The sequence below is a fragment of the Poecilia reticulata genome, linkage group LG11 (genome assembly GCF_000633615.1).
Source record: "Poecilia reticulata strain Guanapo linkage group LG11, Guppy_female_1.0+MT, whole genome shotgun sequence".
Lineage (NCBI taxonomy): Eukaryota > Metazoa > Chordata > Actinopteri > Cyprinodontiformes > Poeciliidae > Poecilia > Poecilia reticulata.
Genome location: NC_024341.1, coordinates 7971102 through 7983188, shown reverse-complemented (window position 1 = coordinate 7983188; position 12087 = coordinate 7971102). Strand labels below are relative to the sequence as shown.

Below are 12087 nucleotides of genomic sequence, written 5' to 3'. Positions count from 1 at the left end.
ACACACAGGAAATAGGTCAAATCAATAAAATCCCAACATTGACGTTTGTGGTTGTTAAACAACAAATTGCAAAGAGGTGTATTTCTGGATGGCTCTGCAGCTATTGCTTATTGAAGTTTCCATCCGTAGGTTCACATTAATGCTATCACACGCAGCGTGGTCACTTCCTCCAGTCTCTTCATAGCTGAAATGCTACGGTCACCATTACTGTTTCTCCATCCCACAAATCCCAATCTTTTGGCTTCTCTTCCCACTTCCAACCCCTCGCCTTCCAAGGCCACATCTCCAACTTTTGATTGACCGGAACTCACTGGGCGAAAGGAGACGAGCATATTGTGTGCGTGCATGCATGCGTGCCTTCATCCATGCCGCAATTATCCCTCTGGGAGCCGAGCAGGGTCCAGAGACCAGTGCATTCCACAGAGAGCACAAATCCATTAGGAGAGAGCAAAGTTCCAGAAGACTCTTGGGGTTTCAGTGCAAATCTCAGAAGAGTACGTTTAAATCTAAATTTTCTTGCATAAACACTTAGTAGCTCCCTTTGCCAGACCCCTCGGCCTGTTTTTTCCACATCACTTTGCTATTAAACTTAGCAGGGAGGCATCTTATGACTTAAATCTCATTATAGAGTCACATTTTTATTTCGCCTTTGGCAGAGTGTTCTCAAAATGCTTCATTTTGAATAGATTTGTTTATCAAAAAAAAAAAACCTGCAAATGTCTGTGCCTCTGAGGCATGGAGTTCACAGTGCAGTGGTTGTTATACTGCTTTCCTTCAAACTGTGCACTCCTGTTTGTTAAGTGTCATGTGCAGAAACGTCAAAAACCAAAGGAAAAAAAGTACACCGAGCTACAATCAAACATATTGTTTCTGATTTTTTGCATGTCCCTTATGGGCACCTTTCATATCCGTCCCTGTGTGATCTGAATGTTTCGAATGACTGCATCTTTTGGAACTTGCTTTTCCAGCGGATTTCATGCAGTTCATGTAGCTTGGAAGCAAGTTATCCCTGGTCTCTCCTGCATCCCAGTTCACTTCTATTACCGTTTCGGCATAGCTTTCGCAGGGGTTGCCCGGTAATTTAGCTTCCCTGCCCTGTGTGGGGATGTTGATGTCCCTGCTGGTGTTATAAACCTGGAGCGTCTCCATTCGTAGTGCTGGAGTTACTTGTACCTGCTCTCTTAGAGGTAGGCAGTCCTCATCCCACTTCTCTAGGCGATAGGAAAAGGCTAGGATCAATAGATGGATGAGTTCAATCAGGTTGAGCAGAAGGGAGATGCCGGCTATCACCTGAGAGTAGACGGTGAAGATGGTCTTCTCCGTGGGCCGAGAGACGAAGCAGTCCACCGTATGAGGACACGGGAATCTCGTGCACTCAAACTTGGCTGCAATGAAGAAGCCGTCATAAAGGAACCAAAGTCCGGCGATAAATCCCGCCTCCAAGAGGACCTTTAGGAGGATGCTGAACGCATATGCCCTCAGAAGCCTCCCTTTCAATTTCGGAGCTTCACTAGATGCCTTTTTAGGCACTATCCCTTTCCCACAACTGTTTTCTTTCTCTTTCTGCTCTGCAGTCTTTTTAGTCACGCTGGTATCCTCCCTTTCTTTCACAGTTTCACATTTTTTACTCCCGCTTTCACCTTTGCCCTCCTTGGCTTTTGGGTCCTTCCCACCTCTGATGGCCACGTATCCATAATAGAAGATGGAAGGAGTCGAGACGAAGATGACCTGGAGGACAAAGTAGCGGAAGTGGGATATGGGGAAGGCTTTGTCGTAGCACACGGAAGTGCAACCGGGCTGCTTTGTGTTGCAGACGAAGTCGGCTTGCTCGTCATCCCACGCCGATTCAGCAGCTGTTCCCAGGACCAGAATGCGAAACAGGAATAGTACAGTGAGCCAGATCCGACCAATAGCAGTTGAGTACTCTTGGCCCTCCTCCAGCAGGTGTTCCAGGAAGGACCAGTCAGCTCTGGACATCCTCTGCTCCTGAGAGGGACAGATTATAGATAGGAGGCAATGAGACACATTAGAAAATCTAAATCAACCCAAAAACTATGACTAAATGTTCCCTGAAAATGTACTGAAAGAAAATACTTTTTAAAGCAGAATTTTTTTTTTTTTTTTCCAATTTAAATTTATTTAGCCAACTCCCCTCAGAGATAATGTTACCAATACAACAATGGGAATGAATATTGTTGATTTTAACTATGCCTTTGTACTGTTCTTTTCCAGAGCTGTGTCGAGTTATACAAAGTTATACATATAAGTTCAAACATAGGCATACACGCCTACTAATATTTGGATAAGTGCTGCCATTTCTAAAACCTACATGCAGACTAGAACAGCGCAGAAAATTGACATCGTTTGCAACTTCTCCTTTTGTTTGCAGATCAGCCCGGTTGAAATTCTACTGGAGGAATCCAAGTGAATGGGAGAAATCCCAGTCTGAGCTGTAAAGAGAGATTAGAATTGTGCAGAATAACGCAGAAAGGCGATGGCCATGCTAGGTTTGTAGCATTCCAGAAGCTTAATATTATGATTATCCCTTAAAAAAAATTGATGTGTGTTTGGGATGTTTGTCCTGTTAGAACACCCAACTGTGCCCAAGTTTCAACCATCTACATACAAAAATCCTCTTGGCAAGGAACCAGACTCTCAACATGATAATAGCTCCTGACTTTTTAAATCTACCTGCTAAGTCAAACCAAGTAATGGGGACAAGATGACCTGGTTATATAAAACTGTGGTTACCGTCACTGAAATCCAAAGTTTATTTATAATAACTTTTTTACCACTTTTCCATTTCACTTGTTAAGGTTAGCGACTCACACCAGTTATTTCCAGTTTTATATCTGTAAATGAGCACATTCGTCGAAAAAGCACCGAAAAATGCTTTAAGAGTGATCATAAAACTCTGGCATCAATGCATAATTGCCAAAGCAAACTGAATGTACTGACAGCATAGTTTGTCACTCTAATATAACTTCATAAGTTGAAAGCAGAAGAAAGATATAAGAAATGTTGTCTGAGAGCAGCAGGTTGCAGCCGTATCAAACCGGCAACCTATCTAGGGATTTAAAAGAACCCTTTGGCCGGCCCAAGCTCACCTTAATCTGGCAAAGTTGCTTTGATGATCTTGCGACTGACTGTGTTACAGCTGTTTGTTTTACCAGTGACATGAACTGTGTCGTGTCAACATCCTGCAGCCTGTGGCTGTTCCCTCTCTTGAAGCCAAGATTTACATAATTTCAGGGCAACAAGTGTTTCAAATTGAGAGAATGTTTCACAATGGGCTAAATCTAAATCTACTCTTTTCACCTGTTTATTTTCACTGAGCTTGTCTATTTTTCCAGTGTAAAAAGGATTGTTGGGCCAAAGTAAGAGTGCTCACTTTAGGTTTTCTTTTCCCATTACCAATAAACAGCCATACGTCCTTTCAACAAACTTCCACAAGAGAGGCTTTTCGCATAGAGAACAATTTGCTTTGTATACAATGACTGGCTGTGACATCATCATCTTTACATGAAGCTGTGAAAAAGGTTTTGCTCCTTTCACATATCTGCTGTTTTTGCTTTTATGTCTCAAGTTTCAGACCCTCAAACAAATTTGGGAAAAAACAGACTTGGAAAAAAACTAATTATTGATATAATAATGGGAAGTTAGTGGAGGGGGGGGGGGGGGGGGGGGGGGGGGGGGGTCAATGGGATACCTTAAAGGGCAGCATCATGTAAAATCAACTTTGTTACAATGTTATTCCCTCATCAAAAGCGCATGTGGAGTGTTGCCTTAATTCTTTTATGCACGTTTGAGAAATCCTTTAATCTCCACGGATTAAAGCTGTGAAAAATCACCTTGTGTGGCTCTCGAGGACAAATCTCCCCTCTGAGCTGTGGCTTCTTAGCTACCAAACTTCCACCACACAGAGCAGTCCGAGTCTCAACTCCTCCGCTCAGCTCAGCTCCTTCAGACTAGCCAGCAGCAGTTAGCAAACAACTGGTGGAACTGCGCATCTGCTGAGCTCATTATAGGAGCTGCTTCTCTGTGCAACGCCGGGGAAAAACGTTGCAAAAAAAGTTAATAGAGGAGCACTGTTGTGAGACGGAGGCCCAATTTGACAGCGTCAAAGCAGAAAGTCACATTTCTTTTAAGGCACATAGCATCTTTATACCCGAAGTTAACATAGTTACTTGATTATGCTATAAAACGGTACTATGTTCCTAGAAAACACATAATGCTGCACATTTAAAGGCACACAAACTATTGAGAGGAATATAAAAGACGTGGAACACGGGAATGCGGAGTGCCAAAATGAAAAGCTCACTTTCTCTACAAAGACTGTTAAGAACCCCAGATACTGAGAATCCCTTCATTACAGGAACCCCTGGAGTCGTTGTGTGGGGGATGTTCTACTGCAACGAGGACCGGGCTGCAAGATACACAGAGCAACCCATTCAACGTTGTTCAGAACTCCATGCTGGAGCAAAGTTCAAAGAATACAACGCTTACAGGTAATGACGGACATAAACACTGACACAGTAAAGCCTCGAAAAGGTAATGGTTCTAAGTTTAATTTGGGGGGGAGGGAAAAATGTCTAATTAGGTAAAAAAAAAAATACACTATATGCACCAAATGCATATTCTAAAATGCATCTGAAAACATTCCAACTTATGGCTATTTTTACAGCATGCAAAACTTTCCAGTGGAATTTTTTCTTTTTTTTTTTTCTCAAAGAGGTTCTAAAATCAGCATGTGGGTCCTAAATCCTGACTGCGTGTGGGGTGAAGACAAACTTTGAAACCATGGACAGTGAAAGCTTTTTTGGACTAATCTCACGAGTTTGGAGGGGGAGGGGGACAAAGAAATTAGATTAAGCAATTAGATGTAAGTGGACAATATCCTTTTACATGCAAGATGTGTTGCATTTGTTGCAGGAGTTTAATTTTTAAGGGCACGCAGCCCAGATACGCTGTGAGGACTGGCTTAAAAATGTACCAATTACATTTTAATTGGTACATTTTATTTCCATGACAGAATTCTCACCGGTTTTCGAGAAAAGGAAAAAAAAAAAGAAAAAAGCAGCGGGTTGTTTTATTCTGTAAGTAACAAACAAGCTAATTTTCTCCAACCTTTTCAGCATAATGGTTCCTTCTCCATGAAAGAGCGTGCGTATCTGGCGGCGGTGCCTTATTAGTTCTTCCATGAGCTCACACTGTTCTCAGGGGGCTCTGGGCCCTCTTCATCGAGCTGCAGAGGAGTAACGCTTCCATACACTAAAACCAACTAAAACAAAAACATATGGCACTAAACTTAGCATTTTATGTGAGCGGGAGTAGGGAGCGCTGCAACTGTTTACGACTAAACTTTGAAGGACCCGTCCAAAGAGAGGCCGTTATCCCTTTTTACAGAACACGACTACTGGCCATTTATGCGTTTGGTGAGTCAGGTAATGAGGGTAAGTAATGTGTAACGCGGCGTACTGTGGCTGAATTCAATAAAGTATTGTCCTGACCTGTGAGGATGTTGGGAAACGGAGGATGTTGGACATTGTTGAATGACACAGCAGCTTGCTCAAAGGGCAACACACACACACACACACACACACGCACGCGCACACACACAAACGCTCGCATACATGCACACACACATCTGAATAAACATCCTGTGTGGGGGAGTTCAGGCTTTGCTGTGATGCTTGTCTATTTGTTTATGCTATTAATGTTTTTATGTTATTTCTTCAATCTCAGGGAAGAAATAACTCTTCATATGTGAAAATAAAAACTCCTATGACAGGACGAGGAGACAATGGGCTGCCAAGCAACTGGGATACGATAATATTGTAGTAACTTTGCTGTTTCTGGGAAAATTCACAGGAGGAATTTGCTGACAATGTACCTTTGAGTAGGCTGGTATGAGAATAATAAATATACTAAACCTAAATGAAAATATTACAGTATCACTGAGTTAACACAAAATTAAAGCGTAAAATGATCCTGCTGCTACTGAAATTATATAAAATATTTCTTATTGCTCTTACAATAATGCCTATATTATTTATTGTTTTGATAAGCTACATCAGTAAAAGTGATCTCATTCCTTTTGCTTGGATACAATTATAGAATTAACTGTCACACACCTTAATATTAACACTATATCCATTTAAATATCTTTGTTTATAGTTGCTCCCTATATTTATGGTATTCACAACTTTTTTGTTCCCAGGAAAGAATCCCAAAATAAGCAACAACACGTAAATAGTAGCATCTAAACTAGCTGAGTAGCAGTGCGTAGCAACAGGTGGGGGAGGGACAGAGGTTCATGATTTTAAAAAGCTGGAGAAAATATACCTGTAGCTCTTTCTCTGGCTTCCAGTTAACAGGACTTTTAGCTGTTGGGGCTCAGCAGTTTTGTAAACTTTTCAAAAACCTCCAGACACTTTGAAACACTTTAATGGTTTTAATAAAAAAGATTCCTGTGGCATGTAGTGAGTCGTGACACATAGTGGTAATGTTGCTTTAAAATTACACTCTATTACACAACATGATAACAGTTCCTCTTACAATAAAAATGTGTAGAAAATTACACTCTCAGATGCTTTTATTAACTGATGTTTAATTTTAAGCAATGTAAAGGAGACAGTTTTAAACACACATCAGTAACAATCCTGATGAAAAGATAAATGACATACAAATCTAAATGCTGACATGTTATTTCTTGCTCCCGCAATCAAACTTTAGGTCATTTCAGGCACATTTTCTGTCATTTTAATAGCTGGATATTAAACTGTAGAAACATCACGACATGTAGGCTTAGGCTGTTTGGAGCCTCAATTGTTTCTTGTTTCGGTCTTACAAACGTCACTGGTTACATTACAGTTAAAAACACAGCATGGCTAAAGTTCATCTTACAATAACAACAAAGAAAAAAAAAATGTAAAAACAAATCTTCCAACTGCTTCTAGGGCTTCTAGATTTTACACAAAACTATTTGTAGGTTATTCTAGTGATGCCTGTAGGAATGGTGCATTTGCACATGTACACTAAAGTAAGTAAACTGGTGAGAAATTGAAATAAAAATGACAATGTGTGCCTTACTTTCTTTTTGAAATCTCCCTAAGGACTTATAGAGAAATGCCATGATAGAAATTGTTAGTTTTGAAAGCACAGCTTTCTGAAAACGTTGTGCATGTTTATACCAGTAACATAGTTGCCAAACTACATTTAAAAAAGTCAAGTTTTTATCAATCACCAAAAAGTCACATAAGAAGTAAGAGCCTGGTTCAACTCAGAAAGCAAAACTAGACTGAATGAAGGCATTGAAACCAGTCATTTCTCCTACTGAAACTTTAAAATTTACTAAGGGGATTGAAATAAGATACAGTGTCGCCTATTACAATGAGATCAAAAGCCTTCTACAGGAATTATCCTTAAAAATGTTATTAAAACGCAAAAATGAAACTTTCACCTGCCTTTCGCTGTAAACATAAACCACAACCTTTATTCAATCACGATAAAAGAGAGTTCACACTTCATAATGCTCTCACATTTCCATCCGTATTTTTTATTATTATTTTTTTTCTTATCCAGGTGAACCTTCTTACCTTTCTCTCTCTTAAAGCGCTTTATGTCTCCTCACCGGTTCCGAGTCCCTCTGCTGTGTACTGCTGATGTTACGCCGCTTGAAATGTGCTGTTGCCTTCTTTATAAAAGATCCGCTGTACTCGGAAAAAGTGGGGAGAACTTTCCCATGCCTGCTTCTCTTCCCCTCTCCGCTCGGGCCCTCCCTCAGGAACTCCGTCCAGGAAACGTGATGCATGAACTCAGAGCTGTTCTGGGTAACTGCGCTCCGACGCTCGCGCTCTGACCCTGTTTAATGAAGGCGCGATCAGCGCGCGCGATAATTGCGCGATGGGGGAAATGCCGCCTGTTGCGCTTAGTTTGACTTTGGAGGTTCGCGGTCATTGAAGATGAAACGGAAGAACGAATGAAAGCTAATAATAATAATAATAATAATAATCAGCTTAAAATAAACCGATATAGTTATTATTATTATTACTATTACAAAAATAGAAAGCTATTTATCCTAATCAACATTTGAGCATCTGAATTTATGGCTAGAATGAAGACAGCTTTGTTGTTTTTAGGTAAATGACTCAATGTAATCTGCTGTATTTCCTACTTTGAATAATTGAGCTTATTGTACTGTTTGATAACTATATCAGTTGGATGATTTCTCTGAAACATTATTTTTCAGGTTTTTTTTTTTTTTGTGAAGTTCCTCGAGACATTTATTGTGAATTGATTTGAATTTAATTTATTTTCTGACGCCTTCGAGCCCCTTAGAGTTAACTTTTACGCATCAATTTACGAGATAGCTGATACATTATCCATCTGATTATGTCCACCAGACTGTAATTTTGCATTACACCACATAATGGCGCCACTTACCTTATTTCCAGTCAGCGCGCGACTTTCAGGAAGCTCTTCAAGCGGCTGAAACATTGTGTGGATTTATAATCTCTCGCTATATTTTGTAAACTGTCGGTCATAATGTATATAGCATCATGGAAAAATATTCATGCCCCTCGAATCTTTTCACATTTTTGTCTTGTTTTTTAACATGATGGACCAACGTGACCAATGTGAATATAGAGTGGATGTAAAATAATATATAGTTTTCAAAACTGTTTAAAAATAAAAATATGAAATGTGTGGAGGGTTTGTTTTTTGTTTTTTAAGATTTATATGAAATCTTCATTCTGTTGGGGTAAGAGTCTAATCTCTTTTTCCCCAACTGCAACATTTTCTTTAATTTACCTGAATTTAACTCCATTCACCTTTCGGTAAACCTTGTATCCACATCCCTGAACCTGCTAAACTACAGCATTCCCAAATCATGAAGGTGCCACCACCATGTTTTCATTGTGTTGTCAAATGGTAATTTTCTTCAAAATGTTCACAATGACCTATGTTCATATACATGTTTTTTTTAAATCTCATTAGTTTGATTGGAAGAAAAATCCTCAATTGTATTTAGGTCTGGACTTTGACTTGGCCGTTCCATTGTATCTCTGGCTAGGGGTTGTTCTCCCAGTGAAAGGTGAACATACAGCATTATCCTACCTCCACCGTGTGTCCTAATTTCTCCCATAGATGCTGTTTTTCATGTAGGTCAAAACTGGTCACTTTTGAACTAATCTGACCAGAAAACATTCTTCACAAGTTTGCCATACCCCTTTCGTGGTTCACATCAAACTGCATAGTTTTACTTCCAGCAATTTCTTTCTTCTTGCTGCTGTCCCATACAGCCAAACATGACCAGTAGTTGACCTGTGGTAAGATTTCCCCCATAAGCCGTGTATTTCTGTTCACTAAAACAGACTTCCGACACCTTCACAGGAGACCTGTATTTATTACGTGACCTCTGAAGGCAGCTGGCTTCTCTGGGTTTTTATTTAGTGGCTGGATTACAGAGCAGATGATGACACGGGTCGAGTGTGGTTAAAGCAACAAGTGTTTTATATTTCCACATTCAACACGTCTTCACGAAAGAGAGGTGGGTCAAGCTTTACAACAGCAGCAATCACCTTGTGTCAGTCAAACTACAAAGGGCTCTGCTGAGAAAGGATTAGACCATCACTCGCTCACTGGGGCAGACCAGATCCCATAATTTCACTACTTATATACAGAATGCATTAATATAAATGCATGTTATAATATTTAGCAGCTCACTATAAATGTGTAAATATCCAATCGCTTAACTTAACACATTATTCCTATTGTATTCATACAACCTCAGAAATTTCCCACACTCTTCGGAACCTTTAAATGGTGTCCAAGAAATTTTCCCCTGAACATCCCGGGGAAGACACAGCCTAACATACAATTTGTATTTATATATTTACATTTATTTATGCTATGATGTCACATGATCGTAATGGAATATATTAAAAACGGTTGTCTCATTCTGAAAAAGTTTAAAGTCTTTTTGAAACTGAACATTTCTGAAACTGGATTTTTCTCAAAATCCTAAATTTCCCCAATAGCTCTGTGGAAAAAAAAACAAACAACCCCCCTCCCTCGCCAAAACAATAGAGACCAGTTTAGCTTTGTTTGGATTCAGGTCAAGGACATCCCAAGGAGCGCATGAAATGAAACTGACGGCATTAATAAACATGAAGGCGGATGAGCAACTTTCTATTAGGTTTATGCGCAAATAGATTTGAGCTGCAAATCATTTTACTGTGACCGTTAAACCATGATGGGTTCTGAAATTATAGCCAAGCTTAAGCAAATGGCGGCAACGGCAGTAATCCTCTTGTAAAATGAGTTATTTTGCCTCCACCATTTCATTATTGTCTAATTTATCAATAAGGATGCTACTGCAGTCTTCACATTGGTCTTTAGCTGGAATGACGCCAGTGGTATTACCTGAACTGTAGCATGATACGGTAAACCGGTAGCATTTGGCTCCTGACAAATTTGTAATGTAATACTTTCATGCTGCTTTGGGTCTGCTTTACCTTTAATTACTATACTCCTTTGTTGTGGCACATCCATCTGCATTAAGAGTGGTTTATTTCCCAGAATCCTGTTTATGGTCACACTACTACATCTTTTCCTTTGTAGCTCATGCCAAATATTTCCCAAAGAAGTTTAAAGATGGTCTCTGCGGTGACTCAGAGCATTGGTTAAAATTATGTGTCATGCTTCCTGCAGAACTCTCTCACAGCCTGATCCTGTTGAATCATTCAACGTTAAATGGCTTTTTAAATAATGACAAGCTGCTCACTCCATCATTTATGATGAAGTAACTTGCTACCAGTAGAAACATTTTTATGCTATTTTTTTTTTATTTTTTTTTTACAATTTCTGGTTTCTGCATGCGTACCTATGCTCGTGTCGTGTGCTGGGGTTTTTGTTTGTTTTGGCAGGATATTGCCACCGTATATGTACAAAAAGAAACGCAACCTTTTTTCCCCCCCTCATTGTCTGACATTCCTACAAAAAGTGTGGCAAGTAGTCAAGCTTAAGCAAACAGTGAGCAAGTAGTACCAAACTAATACGCCCAATGTCAAAATAATGTAGCTATATCATCCAAACTACCTCTCTCAGACAATGTTTCCCCTCCACATTCTACTCACTGGATAAATCACCAAATAAATCTTCCTTTCAGCTTCAGTCTGCAGACTCTAATGGTACCATTTTTGACCCGGTTGAGCAGTGCTTGATTCACAGTTTGATACTCCAGACATGACATCACTCATCAGCAACTCTCAGCTGCATTTTTCATTTTTGACTGTTATGTGGCAGCTGCTCTGATACTTTTCTTGCACGCCATCATGAAAAGAACATGGTTGAGTGTATTTTGGGCTACAATAAATGGATATGATTGTTATTATTGTTATTAAAGTTTAAGTTGGCATTCCTTGTAAGCATATATGCTGAGAAGAACAAGATTTGGCGTGTGGTTGTGTTCGTGTTGAAGGTGCATGCAGCTCTTTTAAGCTTTAATACTCTCAACTCCTCTGTTTGGACTGCACACAAAGCTTCTCTTCTATTTCTGTTTATTGGGAGCTCTTTTATTATGTTCAGGGAAGGACTTGGCAGTGAGCGGGCTTTGTTTACAGATGTGCTGCCACAGTCGAACTGAACAAGCTGAATGTGTTGTCAAAATCTAGACTCTCTTTCCCTCCCTGAAAATAATCACCTAATATTTCCAAGTACAACTCTCACTTGGGAGGCAACAATAACAGATAGACAGTAGCTGTGTTTCCATCGGCCAGATAATTGCACAATTTGACATTACGGAAATAAATTTGCTGGATAAAAACATGGCAACTTCAAAAAAAAAAAAAAAAAAAAAATTGCATGTTCATCTTGTAGGAAAATGTGGAGATGAAACACTGCTGTCAACCAAGGTTTTCAGTCCTAAGTCATTTTGGAAAACATTCATCTGCATGGAACTCCATTGGAAACCCCACTGGAACCCTATTGGAAGCCCATTGGAACCTCATTGAAGACCCATTGGAACCCTATTGGAACCTCATTGAAAACCCTTTGGAACCTTATTGGAACCCCATTGGAACC

General features: G+C 39.8%; 2 protein-coding genes across 4 annotated transcripts in view; one reads left to right on the top strand and one right to left on the bottom strand.

The window, feature by feature from the left end:
• dlgap3 (discs, large (Drosophila) homolog-associated protein 3) overlaps positions 1-12087 on the top strand; it is a 908365-nt gene that overhangs the window by 11578 nt on the left and 884700 nt on the right. For all 3 annotated transcript variants that reach the window (XM_017307432.1, XM_008421515.2, XM_008421514.2), the window contains exon 2: positions 4376-4508. The gene's annotated coding sequence lies outside the window, so the exon portion shown is untranslated. The remainder of the gene's footprint in view (positions 1-4375; positions 4509-12087) is intronic.
• gja4 (gap junction protein alpha 4) lies at positions 10-7804 on the bottom strand. The gene is made up of 2 exons (XM_008421591.2): positions 7599-7804; positions 10-1986 (listed from the first exon to the last, which is right to left on the bottom strand). Exon 2 carries the CDS (start codon positions 1975-1977, stop codon positions 856-858), a length of 1122 nt encoding a protein of 373 aa, XP_008419813.1. The 5' UTR covers positions 1978-1986; positions 7599-7804; the 3' UTR covers positions 10-855.